Below are 21670 nucleotides of genomic sequence, written 5' to 3'. Positions count from 1 at the left end.
GTGAACCTAAAACTACTCTCAAAAATAAAGTCTATTTAAAAAAAAAAATTTTCAGTGCTGCCCAGCAGACCTCACAAGGTGGGGTCCCATAACAGCTGCTGGTCGATGACCACCCAGAAGTCCAGGAGACCCACATGTGGGGGTGACCTTGGGGTGTTCCTAAGTGCTATTGGTGGGCTGGGCCTTGAGGTAGGTTATGGGGAGAGGGTTCTGAAATGTTATCTATGCAAAACCTGCGGCCAGATGTGAGCAGAACTCGCCTAGGACTGTTCCCACGCTGTGCTCCCTTGTCTCCTGGCTGAGCCTCTCCCACTTCCAGGGGCTTTTAAAGCTCTCCTGGGATTCCCAGAGGGAGTGGGGTGAAGCCTCCAGACTCCAGAGCCCACAGCTGCCTGGGCATGGCCATGCCCATCGGACCTCTGCTCAGAGCTCAGCACGCAGCAGCCCGAGAGCCTCCCCACTTTCTGGGGATTAGAATGAGCCCCCCTCCACTTTCCAAACATCAAGACGAGCCTTCTACCCTGACTTGGCCAGCCATGCCTGGCAGGGCACCAGCAGCATAGGACCCCTCAAACACACACATGTGTTTGACCAGCCATGCAAACACCTGCTCATGGCTTAGCACCAACCCAGGGACTTGAGAGGGGTGTGGAGGGTTCGCGAAGAGAGGCCAGGGCACTGACGGAGCCTCCAGGCAGCTACAGGTCACACAGGAGGCCTAACCCAGACCCCGCTGGACCGACCTGGTCATCCGGGAGGGTGTGGAAGGCCAGCCCCTGAAGGAGCTCTCGAGCCACGGAGAGCAGCCCCCGACTCCCCTTGGGACTGTCCCTTGTCTTTCTCAGCCTGTTTCCCCATGTGGCACTTCAGGACTCTGGGGCCCTGCCTCCTCCAGGGAGCCTGCCTGGCACAGGCGTGCTGGGGAAGACTTCTGGGAAACGCTGGGGGATGGGCCGTGGGGCGATGGGGATGTGACCAGGGTGCCCCCATGGGCTAGAGGTGTGAAAGCTGTGACACAGGCAGACCAGGACACCACCTGATTCACACCCCTTTGAGGCCTACATGGGGCAGCTGTTTCTTTTCTGAGGAAAATGACAGAAATTAGCAATTTGTGACTCAACTTCTGTTCTCAAGTCCCAAGATGCACAAGGCCATCCTCAGAGATGGGTCCCTCAGGTAGCTGTGGCTCCCAGCTGCCAGGGGCTTGGAGCAAGGTGGGGCCCACGGGGCCCGAGAGGCCTGCTCCTAGGGGGGAGGTGCGTCTGAGAGCTGGGACAGAAAGGGAGGCCGTCTGGCCTTACCTGGACACCAGGTAAAGGTGCTCTGAGTGGAGAATCAGCAGGTGTGGACCTTCTGCCACTGCTCTTTTGAAAGGAGTGACAGGTCAGGTCTGTGCCAGCATGGGGTCACTCAACTCTGGTAAGCGCCCACTGTACTGTGGCCAAGGAAAATACGATAAGCTCCCTACAGGGATGAAATGATTGTCAGACCATGTTGTGTGTCATCTGGTCCTGGAAGTAGGGACAGTTAGAGCCTCCTGGAAATAGTTGAGTGGGGAGGGGTGAAGGTGGCAGGGCAGGAAGGAGGAGTTGTGGGCAGAAAGTGTGCGCTGGAGAGGTGGGGGTCGAGCCGGGCCACTTCCCCCGACACACACAGAAATCAAAGGGCAGGTCACTTGGCTGTGCAGATGGTGAGTGACGCCTTAAAAAGGCAAGAGAAAGACAGAAAACGTCAGTTCCTGCTGTGGCCCCTGTGGAAGGCACCTTTGAGTTCGTGGTTTCTACCATGGGCAGTGGGGCGCCGGACGATTGTTATCTGCTTGTCTGTACTTTCCTGTATTCTCCGTATTTTCTGAGCAGAGTAGCTTGTTATATTTCCGCATCATTTACTTCAGCTTACATAAGTGCTCATGGCAGCAAGGGTCCCCCACTAGGGAGGCTGACAGTAGCCAGAATGGCTGTGGGGGGCGTGGAGAGACAGACAGCTGACACCCCACAGTCCAGAGGGGCGCTGGGGGAGGCCTGTGTGGGGAGGGGCAGCGGGGGCATGCTTGGGGGGGGCTATGGGGCCCGAGGTGATACACAGCTGGATGCCCAGGCCTGAGACTCAGGCAGAGCCTCGGGTGGGGAAAGCTGGAATTTTCAGCAGAGTCAGGCATGGGGCAAGGGGCAGTGCAGAAGCTCAGAGGAGGTGACAATGACTCTGCAACCCTGCACCCGCCCAGTGTAGAGATGGAACAGCAGGCTGGGGGCAGGGAGTGCTGCCTGGGGCGAGAGCCTCCCCACGACCTTCAGCCTTCCAAACACCAAGGCCTGGGTCCCTCCTTCAGGTCCCACAGCCTCTGTGCTGCCCTGGGGACCACCATCCCCATGTCAGAGGTGATCACATTGTTCCCTCCTCTGTGGGAGCTTGGTGAGCACCTGCAGACTGAGGGGCCATGGCTTCCTTCGCTTTGCAGCGCGAGGTTCCAGGGACAGGGTCAGAGGTTTGAGGAACGGGGTGGTGGACGGAAGCTGACCCGGGAAGGGGGGTCCTCCCGCTGCACACTGTCGGCCCGGGGGCTTCGGGTGCCCACACAGAAGGCAAGTCCCGGTCAGTGGGCCTGGCCGGCCTGGCTGGAGGGAGCTGGAGGGGGGTGGGGTGGGGAGGGCCAGTGACAGGGAGAGAAGGCTCGTGAGCGGGAGTGACAGTGAGACCTCTTGCGCCTCACGGTCTTCCGTTTTTGATTTCTGGAAGCTCTTACATGTGTGACAAACACCGAGGGCGGTCCCACGCGTCTGCCAGATTGTGGTTTTGCTCACGTTGGCTGATGACCCACAGACCCGTCAGCGTTTCCACGGCTGGATCCGGGCTTCCTGTGTGCCACCAGCCTGCAGTTCAGTTGGGCTTTTTTATGGCGGTGTGTGTGCAGGAAGCAGTTGAGAGGCAGCCACCTGTGCTCCCAGGAGGATGCTGGCGCAGCGTCAAGCCTCAAGCTGGCCCCCTGTACACAGAGGGGTGCTGCCCCTCAGTCCTGCCAGCCAGCCACCTGAACACGCTGCTGCCGATAGATGTTTGGGTTTCTACCTGGGGACCTGTGTGTTGAACCCCCCCGGGCCCCTCCCGTTTCCCAAGTGGCCTTTGATGCCCCACCTGCAGGATTTGGGCGTGTGGCCACCCACGAACAGGACTCCCGGTGGTGCTCGGCCCTGGGCACCCGGAGGGCGCAAAGTGTCTTCGGGGACTCTGGGGCCCTGCAGGCAGGCGGGTGGTCCTGAGTCATCACACACTCAGGTCCAGCAGGCGGGGATTTGAGGGGCCGGGAAGAAGAGTCTGAGATGACACCATGCTCTCTCCTCGGAGGGGCACAGAGACCAGAGGACATCCTCGATGCCCCCTTTGGCACCAGGGCCTCAGTTTCCCGCCTGCTCCATTAGCACCTAGCTCAGGATCCTGGCCTAACCCCCTTGGGCCACAGGCCTCACTGGGCAGCCTACTTCCCTGCATTTAGGACCTCATTGGAGCCACACTGTCTGACCCCCCAGGACATTTGTTTTGCATCTACATCCCCCCAACAGGTCCTGGGATGTGTCCAGAGAATGGGAGGACAGTGCCCAGAGTCTAAGTGGTGCCCTGAACTCCTGCCCCACAGACTCCCTGTGAGTGTGTAGCCCGCTGGCACCAGTCAGAGACTTCCGTTAGCCAATGTCGTTTATTGGGGATACCACCCTGGGTGGGGAGTATGCACAGCATACATAGCTGAGCCCCAGGTGCTGGCCCAGGAGCACCTATAACGGTGCAGGGCAGATGACAGGGTGATGAGGTGATAGGGTGCAGCAGCCTGGGCCTGAGGGCACCCCACTATTCACCCACCCCAGCGACACCGCTCAGATCTTGGCCAGGGTACAGTAGGCATCAGCGTGCTCCTCTTGGACAGGGGTCCTGAAGCCATCTCCCCCTGGAGAGGAGAAAAGAGCGAGCGGTGGGAGGTGAGCGGGGCCTTGGCTCTTGGGCAACGGGCGGCTAGAGACAGCAGGCACTCACCATGGGTCTTGGTGTTGGCGGGCAGCAGCCTGCAGACCTTGCAGTGCAGGAACAGGACCAGTGCAGCCGCCATGAGGACAAGCAGCCCCAGCCCCAGGCCCAAGCCCACGCCCAGGAAGGCAGCCAGCTCGGGTCCTGCAAGGAGGGGGCCGGCTGAGATGGCGTCCACCAGAAAAGGGGGGCCCCGACCAGGCCTGAGGGCAGCTCCATGCCACCCCCACCCCCCTTTCCATTGGGGGGCCCTGCTGGGGAGATGACAGGCCCCCTTACCCTTGGGGGGCAATGTGGGGGATGTTGAGGGTGCCTGTGAGGTCCTGAGCCAGGCAGTGGTAGGCTGGGCCGTGGGGGGCCGGGCTGGGGGGCCCTGGGTCTCCCCGGATAGGGTGGCGGGCAGGCGCCTGTCCTCACAGATAGCGTCTGAGCTGTTGCTGGCCGCCCTCAGTGTGTGTTTTCCTGCCAATGTGCAGCTGAGGGAAGCGAGGGCATCGATCAGGCCAGGCCCTCCCCCCAACTCCTCCCCAGATCAGTCAGATGGGCCCAGAGCTGGGACGGGACTGGGGAGACGTGGGGAGTGATGGGGTGCACACCGGGTCAGCTCAGGCAGCGTCAGCCTCTAGGACAAAGGCAGCTGAGGAGAGGGGCCAGGACCCTGCCAGCGCCCCCACCCCTCAGCCCCACCCTGCAGGGGCTCCAAGGCCACAGCTACCCCCATCTCCCCTCGCTCACTCTGCACCTTCACCCCCAAACCCCTGCCCACTCCAGGCGAGCCCTACAAGGACAAGACCTCACACACTCCGGGGTCCGGGGCTGGGGTCCCCCAGGCTCCCCACTTCAGCCCAACAGGGAGACAGGTGGGAGGGGCCGGGCCAGGGCTGAGCAGGGGGCTGGCCACCGTGGGGGGAAGGCCAGCGGCTTCCCGCTTCCAGCCCTGATCCCTGGTTCCCAGGCTCCCAGCAGGCCCTTCCCCGGAACTCCCTGCCCTCACCAGCCCTCCAGCCCCTGGGACACTCACTTGGTCCACGGTTTGCAGGCCTGGTTGTTCCCAGGGGAGAAGTGACCCAGTGGGCACGGAGCACAGTCTGCGCAACAGACAGCAGCACCGCCTTAGACCGCCTGCAGCCACCACGGCAGCTGGGCAGTGGGGCTGGGCACTGCCTCCACCCCCGAGGCCTCCAGAAGCCCCTCTCTGCCCACATGCCCCCCAGGCCCTGACCCGGGGCCCCACACCCACATCTTGGCATGACCTGTGAGGGGAGGGGCCCCTGGACCGGCTTGGGGTAGGGGTGCTGGGAGAAGGTGAGAGCGTGTGATGTGGGGGACACGTTTCTTTCTGTGGTTTGGGAGGCCCCCAGCTCACCGACTCCGAGCTTAAAGCTGCCTTCCCGGGGCTGGGTGCCCGGCGTGCAGCTGCAGACGGTATCCTGCGTGGTGCTGCATTTCTGCTTGATTTCGCTCCCACTGGCTGGGGACACAGTTGGCGGGCTAGAGGACCAAGCAGAGAAGCCACCACCACCTCCCCAGGCCAGCAGCGCCCTTGAAGCCTGGCAGCTTCCGGTTCTCTCCAACCTCTGGACAGCATGTCCCTCCTGTCCACATGGCCCCGGGCACAGCCCTGCGGGCCTCTGGCCTCCCTTCCCACGCTCCTCACAGCCTGTAGCAGGACCCTCCGTGGCCCCAACAGGCCATGTGGCTGACATGTGCTGCACCCCGATTCCGCGCGGTCGGGCCACCCCCCCCCCTCCGGGCGGAGCAAACCCCACTGTGGTTTGGGGTCTCCCTGCGGCTGGGCGGGTGGGGCGGGGCGCTCACCCCGGTTGCACTGGGTGCAGGGCTTGCAGGCTGCGGCGTAGTTCACGACCTCGTTGTAGAAGCCGTCTTCACACGGGCGGCAGAGGGTGCGGTGATCCTTCGTGCAGCGTCTCTCCATCCAGTGACCTGCGGGGAGGAAGGTGGCGGCTCCGAAAGCCCTGGCTCCAGGTCACTACCTTTCACTGAGTCCATGTGTCTCACGATACCCACACCCCTTCTCCACGGGCCTGTCCCCATCCCCATGTCCCCACAGGTACCCCTTCCCTACTCCATGGCCAGGCCACTCACCAGGCTGGCACTCGTGACAGCACTTGTTGCCGCTGGGGTAGGTGTTCCCGACACAGCTGGGCTTGGCCGTAGCGCCCAACACGAGCCCCAGGAACAGGAGCGCTGCACAGGGCGCCCGGGGCCGCTGAGCCCCCACGCACATCCTTGGTTCACGGGCGGGCGATGCAGGAGTCTGGGTTTTTCCTTGCAGGATGTGGCTATAAGGGCTGCGGAGGAGGGGCGGGGAGGGCGGGAGGCCACGGAGAAGCCAGCCCTCCCTCACGCGTGCTGGTCTCCCCAGGAGGTGGCATCCCTCTGACTGGCCAAACTGCCTGAACAGGGTGGTCTGGAGACCCCTCCACACGACTTGCTCCTGGGCACCACTCTCCCTGCACAGGGCAGACCCCTCAGGAGTGAAGGTGCCACATTCATGTCATCCTCGCCCCTCAGCGAAAGGCACACAGAGGCAGCACACTGGGCCAGGAGACAGGCCCCTCCCAGTCTGGACGTCTCCTGCCATCAGCGGCAGGGGGAGAGGTGGCAGTGCCCCAGGCCACACAGCATGATCACCAGCCCAGGTGTCCAAAAGCAGCTTGGACCAGTGCAGCGGCCAGCAGCTGTGTGAGAGCACGTGCAGGCCTCAGGGGTTAAGGTGTGTCCCCACACTCTCACGTTGAAGCCCGTGTGGCTGGTGATTAAGGTTAGCAGAGGTCATGAGGGTGGGGCCTGATCCCACAGGGCTGGCATCCTTGTCAGAGGGAGCGACCCCAGGACAGCACACGGAGGGAAGGCCACGCGAGGACACGGACAGAGGCCTTGAGAAACCAGCCCTGCCCTTCCTGGACCTCTGACATCCAGTAAACGTCCGTCACCTAAGCCACCGGTGGTATCCCAGCCTGAGCAGGTATCCCAGCCTGAGCAGGCCTCACGCTGTGGCTGAGCAGGCATCTGCCCGTTCCTGGGTGTGACGTGGCCGGGGAGCATGTGGGCCTTTGTCCATGTGTCTTCCACTGGCCCCATGTGCTGGGATATGTGTGGGCTGCTTCCGAGAGCAAGTTTGGGGGTTCCTGAGAGGAGGAACCATCGGTACCTCCTCGGAGCCCCTGGCCACGCAGAGCCGGCAGGAGGGCTGTGCCTCCTGTGGTGGCCGGGCCAGCCCTGCCTCCCAAGACTCTGGACCGCATCAGGCTCTCCCCACCCTTACCCTCCCCTCCGCCCCCGGGGCCTGGGAGCACTCAGTGTCCTCAGACGGGACCTGGGCAGTCCCAGGACAGGTCAGGAGGGCCTGTATGCCAGCGCCACTATGGTGTGTAAAGGGCAAAGAGCAAAGGCACACGCAGCCACACACATGTGCACACACAGCACACATGTCTGGTATTGCTGGATACCAGAGGCCGGGGAGGCATCACTGGGTTGTTTTTGTACCTTCTAAATCTTGCCCGCAGCGTTTAAAGTTACCTATTTCACAGCTAACTTACAAGTTTCAGGCCCAGGAGCCGCCCACAGACTGGAAATTCCCCGCCTCCTGAGAAGGGCAGGTAAGAACACCAGTTCCCAGCCCACCTTTGGGAAATTCCACCTGGGCACCCCACTGGCAGGGGCTGCAGCAGGGTCAGCCCTCTGAGCCTCCACCGTGAGAGGGTCCACACGGGGAGGCGTCAGGGTGTCCCAGCAGCCCAATGTGGGTGCAGGTCCCGGCTCCCACTGACGGTGAAACATCTTTTCTGGCCAAATAAAATGTAGCCTCTGAGGCTGAGGTAACTCGGGGTCCAGTGGGCAGCACTCCACTCTAGGGGTGCCCCTCTCCTTCCCTGGGGCCACCTGCCCTCTGGAGGTGCTGGTCTCTGTTGCCTGAGACCCCACACGGCTGCTATATATCAGGCGTCGGCTCACAGGTGACCCAGGGGGCACAGATAACTGCACGTCACCACACGCCCAGCCTGTCTGCTGGGTCCCGCCAGGCCAGGGGTTCAGCCCACAGGTGTCCGAGCTCACACCTGCTAACCGCCAACCCAGCCACAAGGGCCTGGCCCATTGGGGTCCCATCTCCCCCAACACGCTCCCATCTGTCTCTGCTCATTTATGTGGAAAGCAACCCATTGCGCCCATTCCTGTGGTGACCCCACCCCATGCTGCTCAGAGGTGTGTCCCTGTGGGAAGGGCTGGTCACGTGGGCAGCTCAGGGTGGCTCCTCTGCCACCCAGCCAGAGCGCCCCACCCCACCAGGAACTTCAAAGGCGCAAGCAGACCCACTGGCTGCATGAGCTGCCCACCAAGAACCCCACGCCACAGCTCAGGGTTAAAAGGGGACCGATGGGGGGAGGGGTCTGGGAGGCAGGCAGCTTGGTGGGCATACAGGGTCAGGGGCCTTCAGTCATTTAAACCCTCACAGCTTAATCCGCTCTGTGTCCACACACCAGCCACAACAATGGGTACAGCTGACCCCCAGGAAGGGTCCAGGACAGCGGGGCGGTGGTGCAGGACAACCTTGCCCCATAGCCGACAACACTGTCCCTCCTGTCCCCGGCCCAAACAAGTAGCCCAGGGCCCATCCTCAGGTATCCCTTCTCCACCTGGAGCCCCCACTTCTGCCTGGCCCCTACCAGGCAGTCTCACCCTGGCCTGGGTTCCAGGCTCCTGACTAAATCCGTGGCCTAGCCCTCCCTCCTGCCCCACCACGAGGGAGGCCCCTTCCCCACCCAGGACCCTGCCTGACCCCCAACCCGGTCACTATCCTGGCAGATGCTGAGCTGCAAGCCTCATGCTAGAACCAAATCGCCCACCTCAAAAAGCTTAAAGGGGAAGCCACATGGCCACAAACATTCCAAATTATCTTTTTTTTTTTCACCGAAAAAAATTTAAAAAATGAAGCTGGGACAAAGAGACAAGTATATTTTGAAGTGAGTTAACATGATTCTTGTCACAAATATGTGCGTTTTCTGAGACCGAACACTGACGGGTGGTTCTGAGACCGCTACCTGGAGCAGGCAGCACCCCTGCCCACCGGCTTCCGGCAAAGCAGTCCACCACTCAGCCCTCAGCTTCGAGGGAAGGGCGGGAGCCGCGCTCTTTCCCACGACTGCCTGCGGGCTCCGTGGTCAGTGCTTTCCGCAGAGCGGCTCTGAGTTCTCAGAAGCGAGATGCAGTGATGACGCGGGACTCCTGTGCACGTAGAGCCCGTGAGGAAACACACGTCCACCGCAGAAGGGCAGAAGGGTGCGACCACGCAGAGCGGCGCAACCCTGCAGAGGGGCGCACGCGCAAGCTCATCTTCCACCCGCACGGAGGACGGCAGTTGGCGGGCTTAGAACTCCTCGTGCACATTGCGGGCGTAGTCCATGAGCTTGCTGCCCGTGAAGAACTCGCTGTACTTGAGCACCTCCTCGGGCTCCAGGTGCTGGTTCTGGTTCTCGTCGGCGATGGCAATCATCTGCTTGGCCTCGTTGAGGGCGTTGTACTCATTCATGGGGTCCATGTAGTCCTGCAAAGGCGCCGGCACCACTCAGCGCCCCCAGCGGCGCTGGGCCCTCGGCCACACTCGTCCTCACTACCTGGGTTCTGGCCCTACTCGGTGACACCGCCGTGGGCGCCGTCAGGAACGAACGCAGCTGGGCTTTCCCGCCATAGCCCGCTATGGACAGCGCTGCCTTGCTAACACACACACACACACACACACCTTGGCTGGCACCACAAAAGCTGCAGGACAGGGATGTGGGCATGTTCTAGAATGCACTGGAAGGCAGGTGCCAGGATGGAAGTGACTCAGGGCCACATGGCATCACCTCGGTGGGCACAGGTAGGGTGGAGAGAGGGAGGGCCCACAGGGCACGCAGCCAGTGTCCAGCAGGTCACACGGACTTGGACACGGACACAGCCTGACTTGGCCGCCAGGACCACGGCGCTGACAGGAATCCCTGGCCCAGACATTCCCACCAGCTATCAGCAGGGATCAGACAATTCTCGTGTAAAATGAAATGACTCATCCAGAACAGGAAAAAACACACTCCACAGTCACCTACACTGTGCAAGAGTGAAAACAGCACAGAGGAAGACGTGGATTCCAACCCCCACTCTCATCCCTCTGTGTAAGAGTCCAACCCAGACTGGCCCATGGGCACTGGCTTCTCAGAGCCAGGCACTCAACCCGGGGGACAGGCATGGCTGTCGTGCTGGGTTCCCAGCTTTCCTGCCTCAAATCTGTCCAAGCACGGCTGGCTGACTGGCTAGGCCCTCCCGGGGAGCCCATGGCCATGATGCCAGCATCTACGTGGGCTCAGGCCGGCTCCAGGTCCTGCTGACCACGTGACCAGCCACGCCAGACCAACTCTGCCTTCCTGGCTTGGGATCAGCTTGTGGGCAACTTCCCTTCCCACGACAGCCCCTTGCCATAGGCCCAAATGGAGGCCTCAGGGCCCTGGACCCATCCACAGGGGCACCCACACACACACTCCCAGTCCCATGTCCATCAGGGTACCCCTGTACCCCCCACATCCCTTGACATCCCCTCAGGGCACCCCACACACCCCAGAGCACTCCCATACTCTCCATGTTCCCCCCAGTACACCCCCTTCAGTCCCCCCAGGGCACCTGCACACTCTCCACACTCCCCCCAGGACACCCTGCACACCCCAGGGCACCCCCACATCCTCCACAGTCCCCCCAGGGCACCCCCACCCCCATGCTCACCTCCAGCTCTGCCATGGTCACAATCCCATCATGGTTGGCATCAATCAGCTCCTCAAACTCCTTCTTCCGGTCTCTCACCCAGTTGTCATCAACATCCTGGCCGCGCTGGTTCTCCACGGTGCCCACGGGCAAAGAGATGAACTCGGGCAGCGAGAGCTGCTTGTCGCCATCCTGGTCTGGGAGACACGGGGGGGTGGGCGCTCACACCTTGAGTGGGCATGGGACCCCGAGGGAAACTGGGGAGAAAAGTCAACCAAGCAGGTTTTGCTGCCAGATTTTCATTTGGTGAAAATTTAGCCTGAAGATAAACAGCTGTCCTCACAGGACCTGCTGGGAACCTGGCTGAGGCCAGACAGCACCAGCAAGGCCTAACCGTCCCTTGTCAGTGGCCACACAGCCTCCTGAGGCCTCCCAGCCCAGGACCAGCCCATGCTGACCTCCCGTCAGGAGGGTTAGTTGGATGTGGACAGCAAGCCCCACCGTCCGGGCCTGGCCTCACCCAGGTCCCGGACGATCTCCTTGACCATGAACTTGAGCATGCCACGGCTGTGCTCGGGGTGCAGGAATGACAGGAACTCGTCCTCGGTCAGCAGCAGGTCTGAGGGGGGGTTGTCCGCCTGGTACCAGCGGTCTTTAAGGTTCTCCAGGACTTCCTGTGCTGAGAGAGGCACTCCTGTGAGCATCTGGAAAGTTCCGAGACATGCTATGTGATTGCGGGGGCACTCGGGCACGGCAGAGTGCGAGGCCATGGTTGCTGCTCCTCTGAGGAGAGCGCAACCCCCAGGAGGGTGGACGATGCAGGCCCCTAGAAAACAGTGCCCAGCCCTGTGGGCCAGAGACCACAGCAGCTTCACAGAGCTAAGGGGGAGGGCGATGGAGGACACCGCCAGAGGCCTCACGCCCTCAGCAAACGGCCACGTGGCACAGGACAAACAGGGACAGCGTCACCGGCACAAAGAGGCCACAGAAACACTGTTGCACACATGCATCCCGTAAGAGAGATGACACGCTGGACACTGTGGGACAACAGCGGGAATAAGGACCCACTAATGAAGAAAGAACAGGAGACAACGGGCACCCCATGGCGTTTTCCATCACCAAGTTCCCAAGTTCCCAGGGAGTGGGGGCGGGGGTGGGGGTGGCACAGGGCTGCAGGCAGTGACCTGCGAAGGGCATGCATGTGCAGTGACAGCGTAGAACCCATCTGACACTCGTGCACATTTCCTATTGGCGAGGTGAGTCTTTAGGGCAGCGGTTCTCAACCTGTGGGTCGCGACCCCTTTGGGGGTCGAACGACCCTTTCACAGGGGTTGCCTAAGACCATCGGAAAACAAAAAGATATTTACATTATGATTCATAACAGTAGCAAAATTACAGTTATAGAGTAGCAACGAACATAATTTTATGGTTGGGGGTCACCACAACATGAGGAACTGGATTAAGGGGTCGCGGCATTAGGAAGGTTGAGAACCGCTGCGTTAGAGGCTGAGGGGAGGATCTCTGTCTTCCAGCCCAGCTCCCATCTCGGTGCCCCACCAACCCCACTGACCCGCTGGGTTCGGCCGTTGTCCAGGCCACAGCTCCTGGCACCTCTGGCTGTGCTGCCTCCTCCCCAGACCTCGAGCTCACTCAAGGGCACCAGCTGCTCCCATCCACCCGAGTGAGGCCAGCGTCAGTCTGGAGGGCCCAGGGGCTCTGCCTCCCACTCCTGCTGCTCGACACGCCAGCCGCCTGGCACGGCCCTGCCAGTCGCAGGGCCCTGACTCACTCTCCTCGTCGACCTTCAGCTCCTCGTTACTCCTCATCTTCTCAGCAAGTTCTCTCTCATTGTGGCCTTTGCTCGCCAAAAACTTCACCTTGTACTCGTCCCAGGACACGCGGCCTGAAAAAGCAGATCGCCGTGTGAGGATGCCTAACAACGAAGGTCTGTAAAAAGAGGTATTTCACCACCTTGCGTGATGTGTCTGTGAAAACCTTGTGCTTCAGGAGCTGCAGAGCAGCAGCACAGGGCAGCTCCAAACTGGCCGTCAGGGCCTCGGGCCCCAGAGACCGTGCAAAGCGGGCGAGGCAGCACCGCCAAGGGGCTCTCTGTCCTGGTCCCGGGCCTTTGGTCAGGTGGGGGCCATACCGTCGCCGTCGGGGTCCACGGCACGGAAGTGGGCCCTGCTCTCCTCCACGGCCTCCTGGAAGTGCTCGGCTGTCTTCTGCATGATCCAGTGCTGCATCTCCTTGGGGCTGATCCTCCTGTCAGCGTTCACATCCACCCTGCGGGTGGGCGAGCTGAGTCAGCAGGGCCTGGGCCCAATGCCCAGGCAGCCGTGCAGCTGCCACCAACAGTGACACGCTCCCCCCAGTGGGGACGGCAGAGACAGCTGGGGTGGCTGGGGCACATGGGTGGTCTGCTGCTCAGCATCGCCACGGGAAGGTGAACAGGCTCTCCCGACCTGGTGCACAACAGGTCACAGCATCAACCCAACTCCACAGACCCAGATGCCAGGGACACGGACCCAGGGCGTCTCCGTAACAGGCCTAGAGGTGAGACACCAGAATGCGGCCATGTCCGCTTGTGTACATACAGATGGCAGATGGAGAAACAGCGGAGATGCATGTGTTGTTGCACATGTACGTGGGTTAGCAAGCCTCATGTGTGTGCACCAGTTAGTGTGCACGTGTCCACAGGCTGGCACACATGTGCCACGCACATGGCCCCCAGCTTTGTCCACTGAGAGGACTACAGTGGTGACAATGACAGCAGTGCACACACCCAGTCCCAGGTCTTGGGCTCTAAGTGCCATTTTCCAGGAGAAGAAACCAGGGCTCCTGGGAGAAATGGCAGTGATACCACAAAAGCCTGGAGCTCGGCAAACAATGGTGGGGGACACAGCAGCCAAGTGCAGGGCTCCTGATGGTCAAGGCTGGAGCGAGGTGACACGGTGCTGGGTCATGACCAGAGGCTCCGACAGGCACCTGGGTCCATACGGACAGACGGCAGTGACTGAGCTGCCATCATGTGGGGGGGGACACCCTCTTACAGAACTCCCATACGACAGTGGGCCCCAGGGGGCTGCCTCAGTGACTGGCTGCCCAAGAAGATAGGAGAGACAAGCCAGGAGCGGCTGTACAGAGGAGGCTCGGGCGACACCACCTGAGCCAGGTGGCCCAGGTCCACATCCTGTGACGTCGAGAGGACTCAGGAGCCCCCACAGGATGTGACGAGAGGGCGGCCTTTCCTCTGAGTGCTTGTTCCCAAAACGCACAACCTCAGCGTAACCAGCAGTACACGCCCCAGACAAGTCCCAAATGAGGCACCGAACACCTGAGCAGTCTCCTGCAAACAGTCATGGCCACGAAAAACAGGGCGTCTGAGACACCGTCACAGTCCAGAGGGGACAAGGGAGACGTGAGAAGAACGCAGCATAGGACCCTGAATGGGGTCCCGGGGCAGGAGGAGGGCACGGGAAACACGGGAACCCTGAAGTCTGGGCGTGGGTGGCAATAACGTCACACTGCTATTGACACATGTGCCACAGAACGTGGGCCATTGCTGTTAGGGACGGGGGCTGTCTTTGCAGCTTTTCTGTACATGTAGCACCATTCTGAAATAAAAAAGCTTCCTTAAGAAATGTCGTGGGCCGGCCGAGTGGCGCGTTGATTAAGAGCTGGCTTGGGACACCAGAGGGCCCCGGTTCGGATCCCACATATGAGGGCAAGTGACACTGCCCTCTACAGCTAAGATGCTGAACAACACCTCAACCTGGAGCTGGGCTGCGGTGAGTCACCGGTGACGGCGTAGGCTGCAGCCCCTGTGGCAGTGGGTTGCCATGGGCTACCGTGTGTAGCCAGCAGCCAGCGTGAGCGGCCAGCAGCCACCATGAGCAGCCGTCCAGAACCCGGCGACTGATCTGCCTCACCCAGGAAGAGCGCAATGATGGTGCCAACTTGGGCCAGTGAAGCAACGTCCTCCACAACCAGACTGAAGAACAAAAGGACAGCAACTTGTCTGTTCCCCTTCTCTCAATTCCTCAGCGCTGTTCCCATTCCCCAATTCCCCAATAAAAATCTTTAAAAAAAAAAATGTCATAACATTACTTTCATTTGTTCTGAGGCCGCCTGTGCCTCCCTGCCGGGTCGGGGACAAGTGAGGCCAAGCACCCCGGCCCCAGAGCAGCGCCCGCCTGAGGAGGCTGCGTAGGACGAGGTGACCGCTGAGCGAAGAGGTGAGGACGAGTTAGACTCCCAACCCCAAGCCTGTTGGACATGGACGCACAGCCACAGGCTTTACAACACACGACCGAGCTCAGAGGCAGCTGAGAAGCCGCGTGCTGGCCATGGGCACCTCCCCTTGGTGGTGTCACAGCCTCCATGGTCCCTTTTCCTACATTTCTGGGTGAGCTGATGTGGGCACCTGAACCCCAATCCCTGCCACCAGAGTGGCTGCAACGGCAGCCCCATCACTGCCCCACTCTGAGCACTCCAGGCCTCGATGGTGATGCCTCCGTGCAGCGTGCACACAGCCAGCAGGCACCCTGGTCAACAGGGCCTCTGAGTGTGTGCAGGGGTGGGGTTGGTGGGGCGTGGAGCCTGGCTCCCAGGTGCACAGACAGAAGCAGGCCGTGTCCTCGGGTGGCCCCAGGTCTGGGCTTTGCTGCCCCACCCATCCCGTCTGTCGCACTTCTGCCTCCACGTTCAGCATTATGACACCACCTCTTTCCAACAACACAAGGCCCACGCTGAACGTTAGATCGTGGGCACAGCAGGAAAGCAGGAAAGCAACCGGGACCCTGTCAGGGAGGGTTTACTCCAAGCCTGTCTGCACTCCTGGTGCAGAGCAGGGCATGGGGACCGCTGGTGCCTCTGCCTCCCCACTGGGCCTCTTGCTCCTTCGGAGCTCGAGTCCAGCCCTGCTCCTGGCGCTGAGCTGAGCTCAGGGCACACCGCCCGCCTTGTCCAGCTGGCCCTGCCCGACCCCTCCAAGCCCCACGGCACACACCCGCCTGTTGGCTCTAAGGGAAGAGCTGGGCCAGGAGGGGCCTGCTGTCGGTTCACAGTCGAGTGTGAATCTGTTGGACGGGAACACTTTCCTTAACTCATCTTGTGACAGGTAAGGCATTCAAAGGTTCCGAGTTCCACAGGTACCTGGGGGCCCAGCTGAGCAGCCGCCCTCCCCCCAGAGGATGCCCAGGACAGGTCCAAGCACCTCACCTCACCTCACCTGGGTGTTTTCAGCCCAAATGTGGCCTGTGTGCCCTGCACCTCACCCAGGCCCACCCAAGGAGTGCAGGCCACTGGAGGAGGGGGCTCTCCGAGTGGCACTGGGAACCCAGCTGGCCAGTCAGTATCAAATTAAGGCCCCCCGGCCCACATGCACAGCCTGGTTCTAGACAGCCCATTTCAGGCTCGGCCAGCCTACTGTCCCCAGGCTTTCCCGCCTGCCCCCAACTGGTGCCCCCAGCTGGTACCCGTCCATTGCTTCACCCGGCCCCCAGAGCCCCTCAGGGCCCAGTGTGTGCAGCGCCTCTCCCAGCAACACTCTCCCCAGGAAAGCCCCATCGAGGCACCACAGAGAGGGGGGGACAGTGCCCCAGCCGGCTGCCTTCTGAGGGCCGGCTTCTGTCTGGTCACCTGCTGGCTCATTCACAGCTCCCCGTCTGCTCACCTGAAGCAGTGACTTCCCTTCAAAGGTCAGTGAACCATGTGTGTTAGACGAGGCTTCCGTGCACTTCACCTGCCAACCATCAGTCCTCACGCCTGCGAGGGGCAGTCCAGGAGGGCGCACCAGCAGGCTCACGGGGGACCGCTGCCCCACCCCCAGCCTGGCCCTCCCGCGGCTCCTTTTCCGGCTCCTGCTCTCCCCTGAGGCCCATCTGTCTGCAGCCCACTCCCCACATCTCACCCAGTGCCCAGACCTCACCCTCTACACCGAGGACCTGGCACATCTGCCCGACACTCCTCCTGAATCCCACGTGACGATGGGGTCCTGCTGTCTTGGCTCCCTCACAGGCACCCGCCCAACCCACCGGCAGCTGCTCGGGCCCCACCTGGAGTCTCCCCCACACCTGTCAACCCAGCCAATCCATCGGCAAACCCGGCCGCCCGCTTTCAGGAGCCCAGCCCCAACCTCTCTGGTCTGCTGCCACCTCGGCTGCTGCCACCTGGTGTCACGTTCATCCTGCCCCTGTTCCTGGTCCTGCTCCCAAAGGGCAGCATACCATGCCTGATGCACAGAGGACACGGCGGCGACAGGCTCAGGGAGCAGAGCTCAGCTGTCAAGGACCTGGTCCCGAGCGCCGCACCTCCCTCAGGTGGCGCCAAAGCCACAGTGAAACCTGTGTGTGCTCACAGCCCACGTGACCTGTGCATGTGTCACAGTGGCCAGATTCCCCTCAGTCTCCTTCCTGGAACCGAGAGCCACGAGTCCCGGGTCCTGGCACGTGACCCTGCAGGCCACATCACCGAAACCCTGAGAGCCTGGAACCCTCCAGGTCCGTGCTAGGTGGGGAGCCGCACTGAGGCACGGGCCCCCAAGACGTGCAGACCCTGCCCAGTCCATACTTTGTGCCAGGTGAGCAAAGCTATTCGATGCTGACAACCCCGGCTTGCTGTTCTCACTGCATGGCAGCCTTGAAGTGCCAAGCACGGCCCCCCAGAGCCTCCAAGCTCCCATCCTCTGCCTGGTCCCCCTGGCCCTGCTGCCCCATTGCCACACGCTCGTGCTCTTACCGCTGTTGTCACAGGACTTGCCAGACACACAGAATGGAACAAATCGCCAAGTGGCCCACCACCATGCGCCAATCAGCTCCGTGCGTCCGCTGTGACGTGAAGCCTTCCCCACACCTACGTCACTGCCTTCTGCCGGGTCTCGTCTAACTGGTATTGTGACACTGGCGTGAGGCCACCACGTCACCACAGCCCCACGCAGTGCAGGTGGTGCTGCCGTTTGGCTGCGAGGTCCTGGGTACGGCCAGGCAACCCCCTGTCTGGCCCTCTAGCCCCTCCTGACCCGGGACACTGTCAGCCCAAGCCCTGCAAACTTTCAACCAAGAGTACACATCATGACACCTTCCTCCAAGCACGTCACTGAGTGGGCCCTTGTCACCTCCCACACCGTGCCACACCAGGCCTGGACCAACAGGACAGCCCGCCCGGTGCCTACTTGGAGAAGATGACCATGAGCTTCCTCCTGCTCTTCCGAGGCTCCGCGTCCTCCTCAAAGCCGTCTGTGTCCTTCCCCAGGAAGACCTCCTGGTGGAAGTCCTTGTTGAGGTGCCCGTCCATCTCCAGCTTCACCCCGTTCAGGTGGTCTGGGGGCAGGATCTCGTTCTCCTCCCTGAGGCCTGCTCTCTCCCGGGCAGACGAGTGGTTGGCAGGCCGGGCAGACGCGTCCATCAGAAGGATGACCCCCAGGAGCCAGAGGTAGCACGGAGCCTGCCTGGACGCCATGGCCACCTGGGTCCAGACCGCAGGATGGCCTACAAGTGTGGCCAGGAGCTGGGGAGAGGGGAGAGGCAGGTGAGGCGGTGGGGTAGGGGTGGCATCAGAGCCCACCTGCTGCCAGGACACTGCAGGAGGGTGCTGCTGGGGGAGGCGCTGCATGCACCGGGGCCCTGAGGGGCTCTGGGGGCCGGGTGAAGCAGTGGACAGGCACCAGCTGGGGGCACCAGCTGGCTGGGAGCAGGCAGGAAAGCCTGGGGACAGTAGGCTGGCCGAGCCTGTCCCCAGCATAGCTGAGACCAACAGCCCGAGGCTGCCAGACCCCGACAAGCAGTCGATGGTCACGACAGGACACAGAGCCGCTGCTGGATGGAGCCCAGCAAACACTTCCCCACAGAGACATTTGCTCTGTGATGCAAAACAGAGTCCTCGGTTTCCAGGACCCACGCGAGGCACAGCATTAGAGCCCTTTTCAATGTCACTGGGTCTCCCACTCCCATCCCTCCTGCTCGGACAAGCCCGCCCCTTCTCAATGCCCACAGCAGCCTTCCCAGCACGGCCTGTCTCCATTCCTCCCAGCACCACAGCTGACCCGAGTGCTGGCAGCTCACTCTCCAGATCCCAACTCAGCTCTTGTGGGTTCAGTGACCTTGGTAAGCCACCTGAACTCCCCGGCCTCAGTTTCCCCCTATGAAACAGGAAGCTCCCTCCCCCACCCCAAGGATTTGTGAGAACTGAGCCTGGGGCCAGGCAAGCACCCAAACCCACCCAGCAGGACACCAGCCCTTTCCCACCTTCCTATCTGAATGCCCCCTGTGCATGTTCTCACACACACACACACACACACACACACACAGAGCACATGCACACACATGTGCACACACACACGCGTGTACATGGGCACACACACATAAGTACAAGCACACATGCACACAAATCTATACACACACATATACAGACACACATGTGCACACACATACACATAGGAACATGCATGTACACATGTGTACACACAGGTATGTGCACCACACATGCATAAGGTGCCTGTATGTATACGTACACCCACTTACACACATGACAGACACACACACACACACGTCCTTGCTCACGTTCATGCAGGAACACCAAGGAGGCCAGAGCACCCAGAAAGTCTGTCATCAGGGCCTGGCAGCAAAGGAACAAGGCCACCCTTCTGTCAACATCACTGGGTGAGGGATCCCACAGCCCACAGGCACCCATGCCCGGCACTTGGCCATCCCAGCCTTCGCCCACACCTGCCCTTCCACCTGGACTCCGTCTCCGAGATTCTTCTACCTCCGAGCCGGGAACAACGCCTAGCTCCCCACACACACCTTCACGCTTCACATATCCCAAAGGGAACTCCAGCTCCTTCCTGGCCCTGTTCCTCTCAGTCTGCTCACCTGGCAAACACCAGATGGTCCTTCCAGGTGCAGCTGAGGCCCCACCTCCTCCGCTGGTCTTTACAGGGAGGGGCAGCAGACAGAAGCCCATGGCAACTGGGGCCGGGGGATGGTGGCCCTGGGCACACTCACCCCAGGCCTGGGTGCCCTCTGCAGCCAAGCCGGAGTTTGAGGGCTTCGGCAACCAAGTGCACTGCATCAGGCAAAGCACAGCCGCCACACCACAGCCTGAGGGCGCAGGAGCAGGGCCAGCCGTTCCCCCAGGCGGTCTGGCAGCACTGGCAGATGCCACCGCTTTCCTCTTTGATGCCTCTTTCCAACCCCACCTTGTCCTGACTGACCCCCTGACAAGCTGACTCCTTCACACGTTAGTCTTCTCGGCCCAAGCGCCATCGGGCCCTTCAACAAGATCTTGTTCCCTGGATGGTCACATCCCTGTGCGGGAGTAGCTCCCAAGGACAGCGTACATCCCTCCTTTCATATCTGTGAGGTCCCGTGTCTTCCCCACACATACTGGAGCCCACCAGCTGCCCCCTGAGCCACGTTTACTGGAACTCCTGTTTGTCACCCATCGAGGGCACAGACTGTATCTTTCTCAGCTTCAGTGTCCCAGCACCTACCACACACGACCTGCACACAGTAGGCACTCAGGGAGCCTGAGTGAATACACACAGGCAGCTCTGCTACACAATGTGTGTGCTCCCGGGAACGTCAGCATCCTGCAAACGCACACACTGAACCCACAGGGCCTCTGGAGACGCTAAAGGACAGGTGACTCAAAACCTAGAGCCCAGTGGGAAGAAATCAGAAAGTGGTGCCCCCACAGCCCCCGCAGGCAGCTCTGCCTGGTTGGGGGGGGGGCGTGGAGGTGATGCCAATGGGGCTACGGTTCAGGGGACCTGGGAGAAAGTGCAGCCAGCAGTCACGGAGGAAGGGAGCCCAGACGGACGGATGGACACAGGGCTCACACCTGTGTTCCTTCTCAAGGCATAGGGTGTGTTCCTTTCCCGCAGGGGTGGAGTTCTATTCCTGACATCCCAGCTCTCCCGGCCAGGAAGGGCTGTGCAAACCAAGACCACTTGCTCCTGGCGCTCCCATCACCGCCCTGACTGCAGCCATAAAAACGTCGTGATCAAACGGACTGTACTTTGCTCCTTGAAACAACAAAGTCAATTCTTGAGTCAACTTATCTAGATGGGTAGAACACGGAATGTTATATACAGGCTGCTTTGCACAAAAAGTAACCCAAAATAACTGCACAGCCATCAGGAGGTCCATGAGACGTCCTCCCCTCCGTTCGCAGGATGTGCCTTGGTAAGCCCGAGACGGCTGCAGAGGCCAGTCACCTGCTCACTGCCGGGTCCTCCGCCTGCCCCGACAACGGGGTTTGGAGAAGCAGAGCTCCGCCCGGGCGGGGAGCCCACCCCGAGAGCGTCGGTTTCTGGGAGCCACCCCGGGACTCCGGCTCAAGTGGGAGCCATAGCCTCGGCCATCACTGGGCGTCCGTCCTCGATAAACTAATTTCTTGTCTCCCCAAACGCAAACGCTCATTCTAAAAGCTGTTACCGGCTCAGGGGTCGCACTACCGTTGTGGGTAACGACTGCCGCCCACTGAACCCGAAGCGGAGGCAAATCTTCACCAAGCCCTACCCGTTAGGGGTCACGGCCCACCTTCCGCAGACGACGACGGTGAGGTCGCCCCGCGGTGAAGGCGGGTCCACCGCCTCCCGTGACCGCGCGTCCCGGGCCGTTTACCCGACGTCCGCGGGACAGACCAGCGGAGTCCATGGCCCGAGGGCGCGCGCGCCCCACGCTGCCCCGGAGCCCCGTCCGCTTCCGCGCCCCCTCCGCACGCCCCGCACGGGTCCGCACTCACCGCACGGGATCCGCCGAGCGCGGCCGAGCGCTGTGACGCTTCCGACCGACCTCGGCTAGGCCGCGGCCATCTTTCTTCCGGGAAGAGGCGGGCCTCACGGAGGGGCGGGCGGGCGCGACCTCCGCGCGGAGACGCCGGCTCCGCCATCTTCCCTCCT

The 21670-nt window shown here is 61.5% G+C and overlaps 2 protein-coding genes across 4 annotated transcripts; both read right to left on the bottom strand.

Annotated features, from left to right (window-relative positions):
* Window positions 1-3692: 3692 nt before the first annotated feature.
* On the bottom strand, window positions 3693-6977 carry TNFRSF4 (TNF receptor superfamily member 4). 2 transcript variants are annotated; one of them, XM_019658447.1, is made up of 7 exons: window positions 6121-6977; window positions 5833-5958; window positions 5381-5485; window positions 5036-5102; window positions 4294-4490; window positions 4024-4158; window positions 3693-3937 (listed from the first exon to the last, which is right to left on the bottom strand). In XM_019658447.1, exons 1-7 carry the CDS (start codon window positions 6260-6262, stop codon window positions 3867-3869), a joined length of 843 nt encoding a protein of 280 aa, XP_019513992.1. In that variant the 5' UTR covers window positions 6263-6977; the 3' UTR covers window positions 3693-3866. The 2 variants fall into 2 exon arrangements, with proteins under 2 accessions (XP_019513992.1, XP_019513993.1); XM_019658448.1 differs by having other exon boundaries at window positions 3693-3984; window positions 4077-4158.
* A 1992-nt stretch (window positions 6978-8969) lies between these two features.
* On the bottom strand, window positions 8970-21622 carry SDF4 (stromal cell derived factor 4). 2 transcript variants are annotated; one of them, XM_019658566.1, is made up of 7 exons: window positions 21514-21622; window positions 17939-18273; window positions 12914-13050; window positions 12554-12667; window positions 11285-11443; window positions 10786-10961; window positions 8970-9580 (listed from the first exon to the last, which is right to left on the bottom strand). In XM_019658566.1, exons 2-7 carry the CDS (start codon window positions 18223-18225, stop codon window positions 9404-9406), a joined length of 1050 nt encoding a protein of 349 aa, XP_019514111.1. In that variant the 5' UTR covers window positions 18226-18273; window positions 21514-21622; the 3' UTR covers window positions 8970-9403. The 2 variants fall into 2 exon arrangements, with proteins under 2 accessions (XP_019514111.1, XP_019514110.1); XM_019658565.1 differs by lacking the exon at window positions 21514-21622 and adding an exon at window positions 21309-21440.
* Between the last annotated feature and the right edge of the window lie 48 nt (window positions 21623-21670).

The sequence above is a fragment of the Hipposideros armiger genome, unplaced genomic scaffold (assembly GCF_001890085.2).
Source record: "Hipposideros armiger isolate ML-2016 unplaced genomic scaffold, ASM189008v1 scaffold_284, whole genome shotgun sequence".
NCBI classification, from domain to species: Eukaryota; Metazoa; Chordata; class Mammalia; order Chiroptera; family Hipposideridae; genus Hipposideros; species Hipposideros armiger.
The sequence above is the reverse complement of the archived record's forward strand: the minus strand, read 5'-3'. Positions and strand labels throughout refer to the sequence as shown.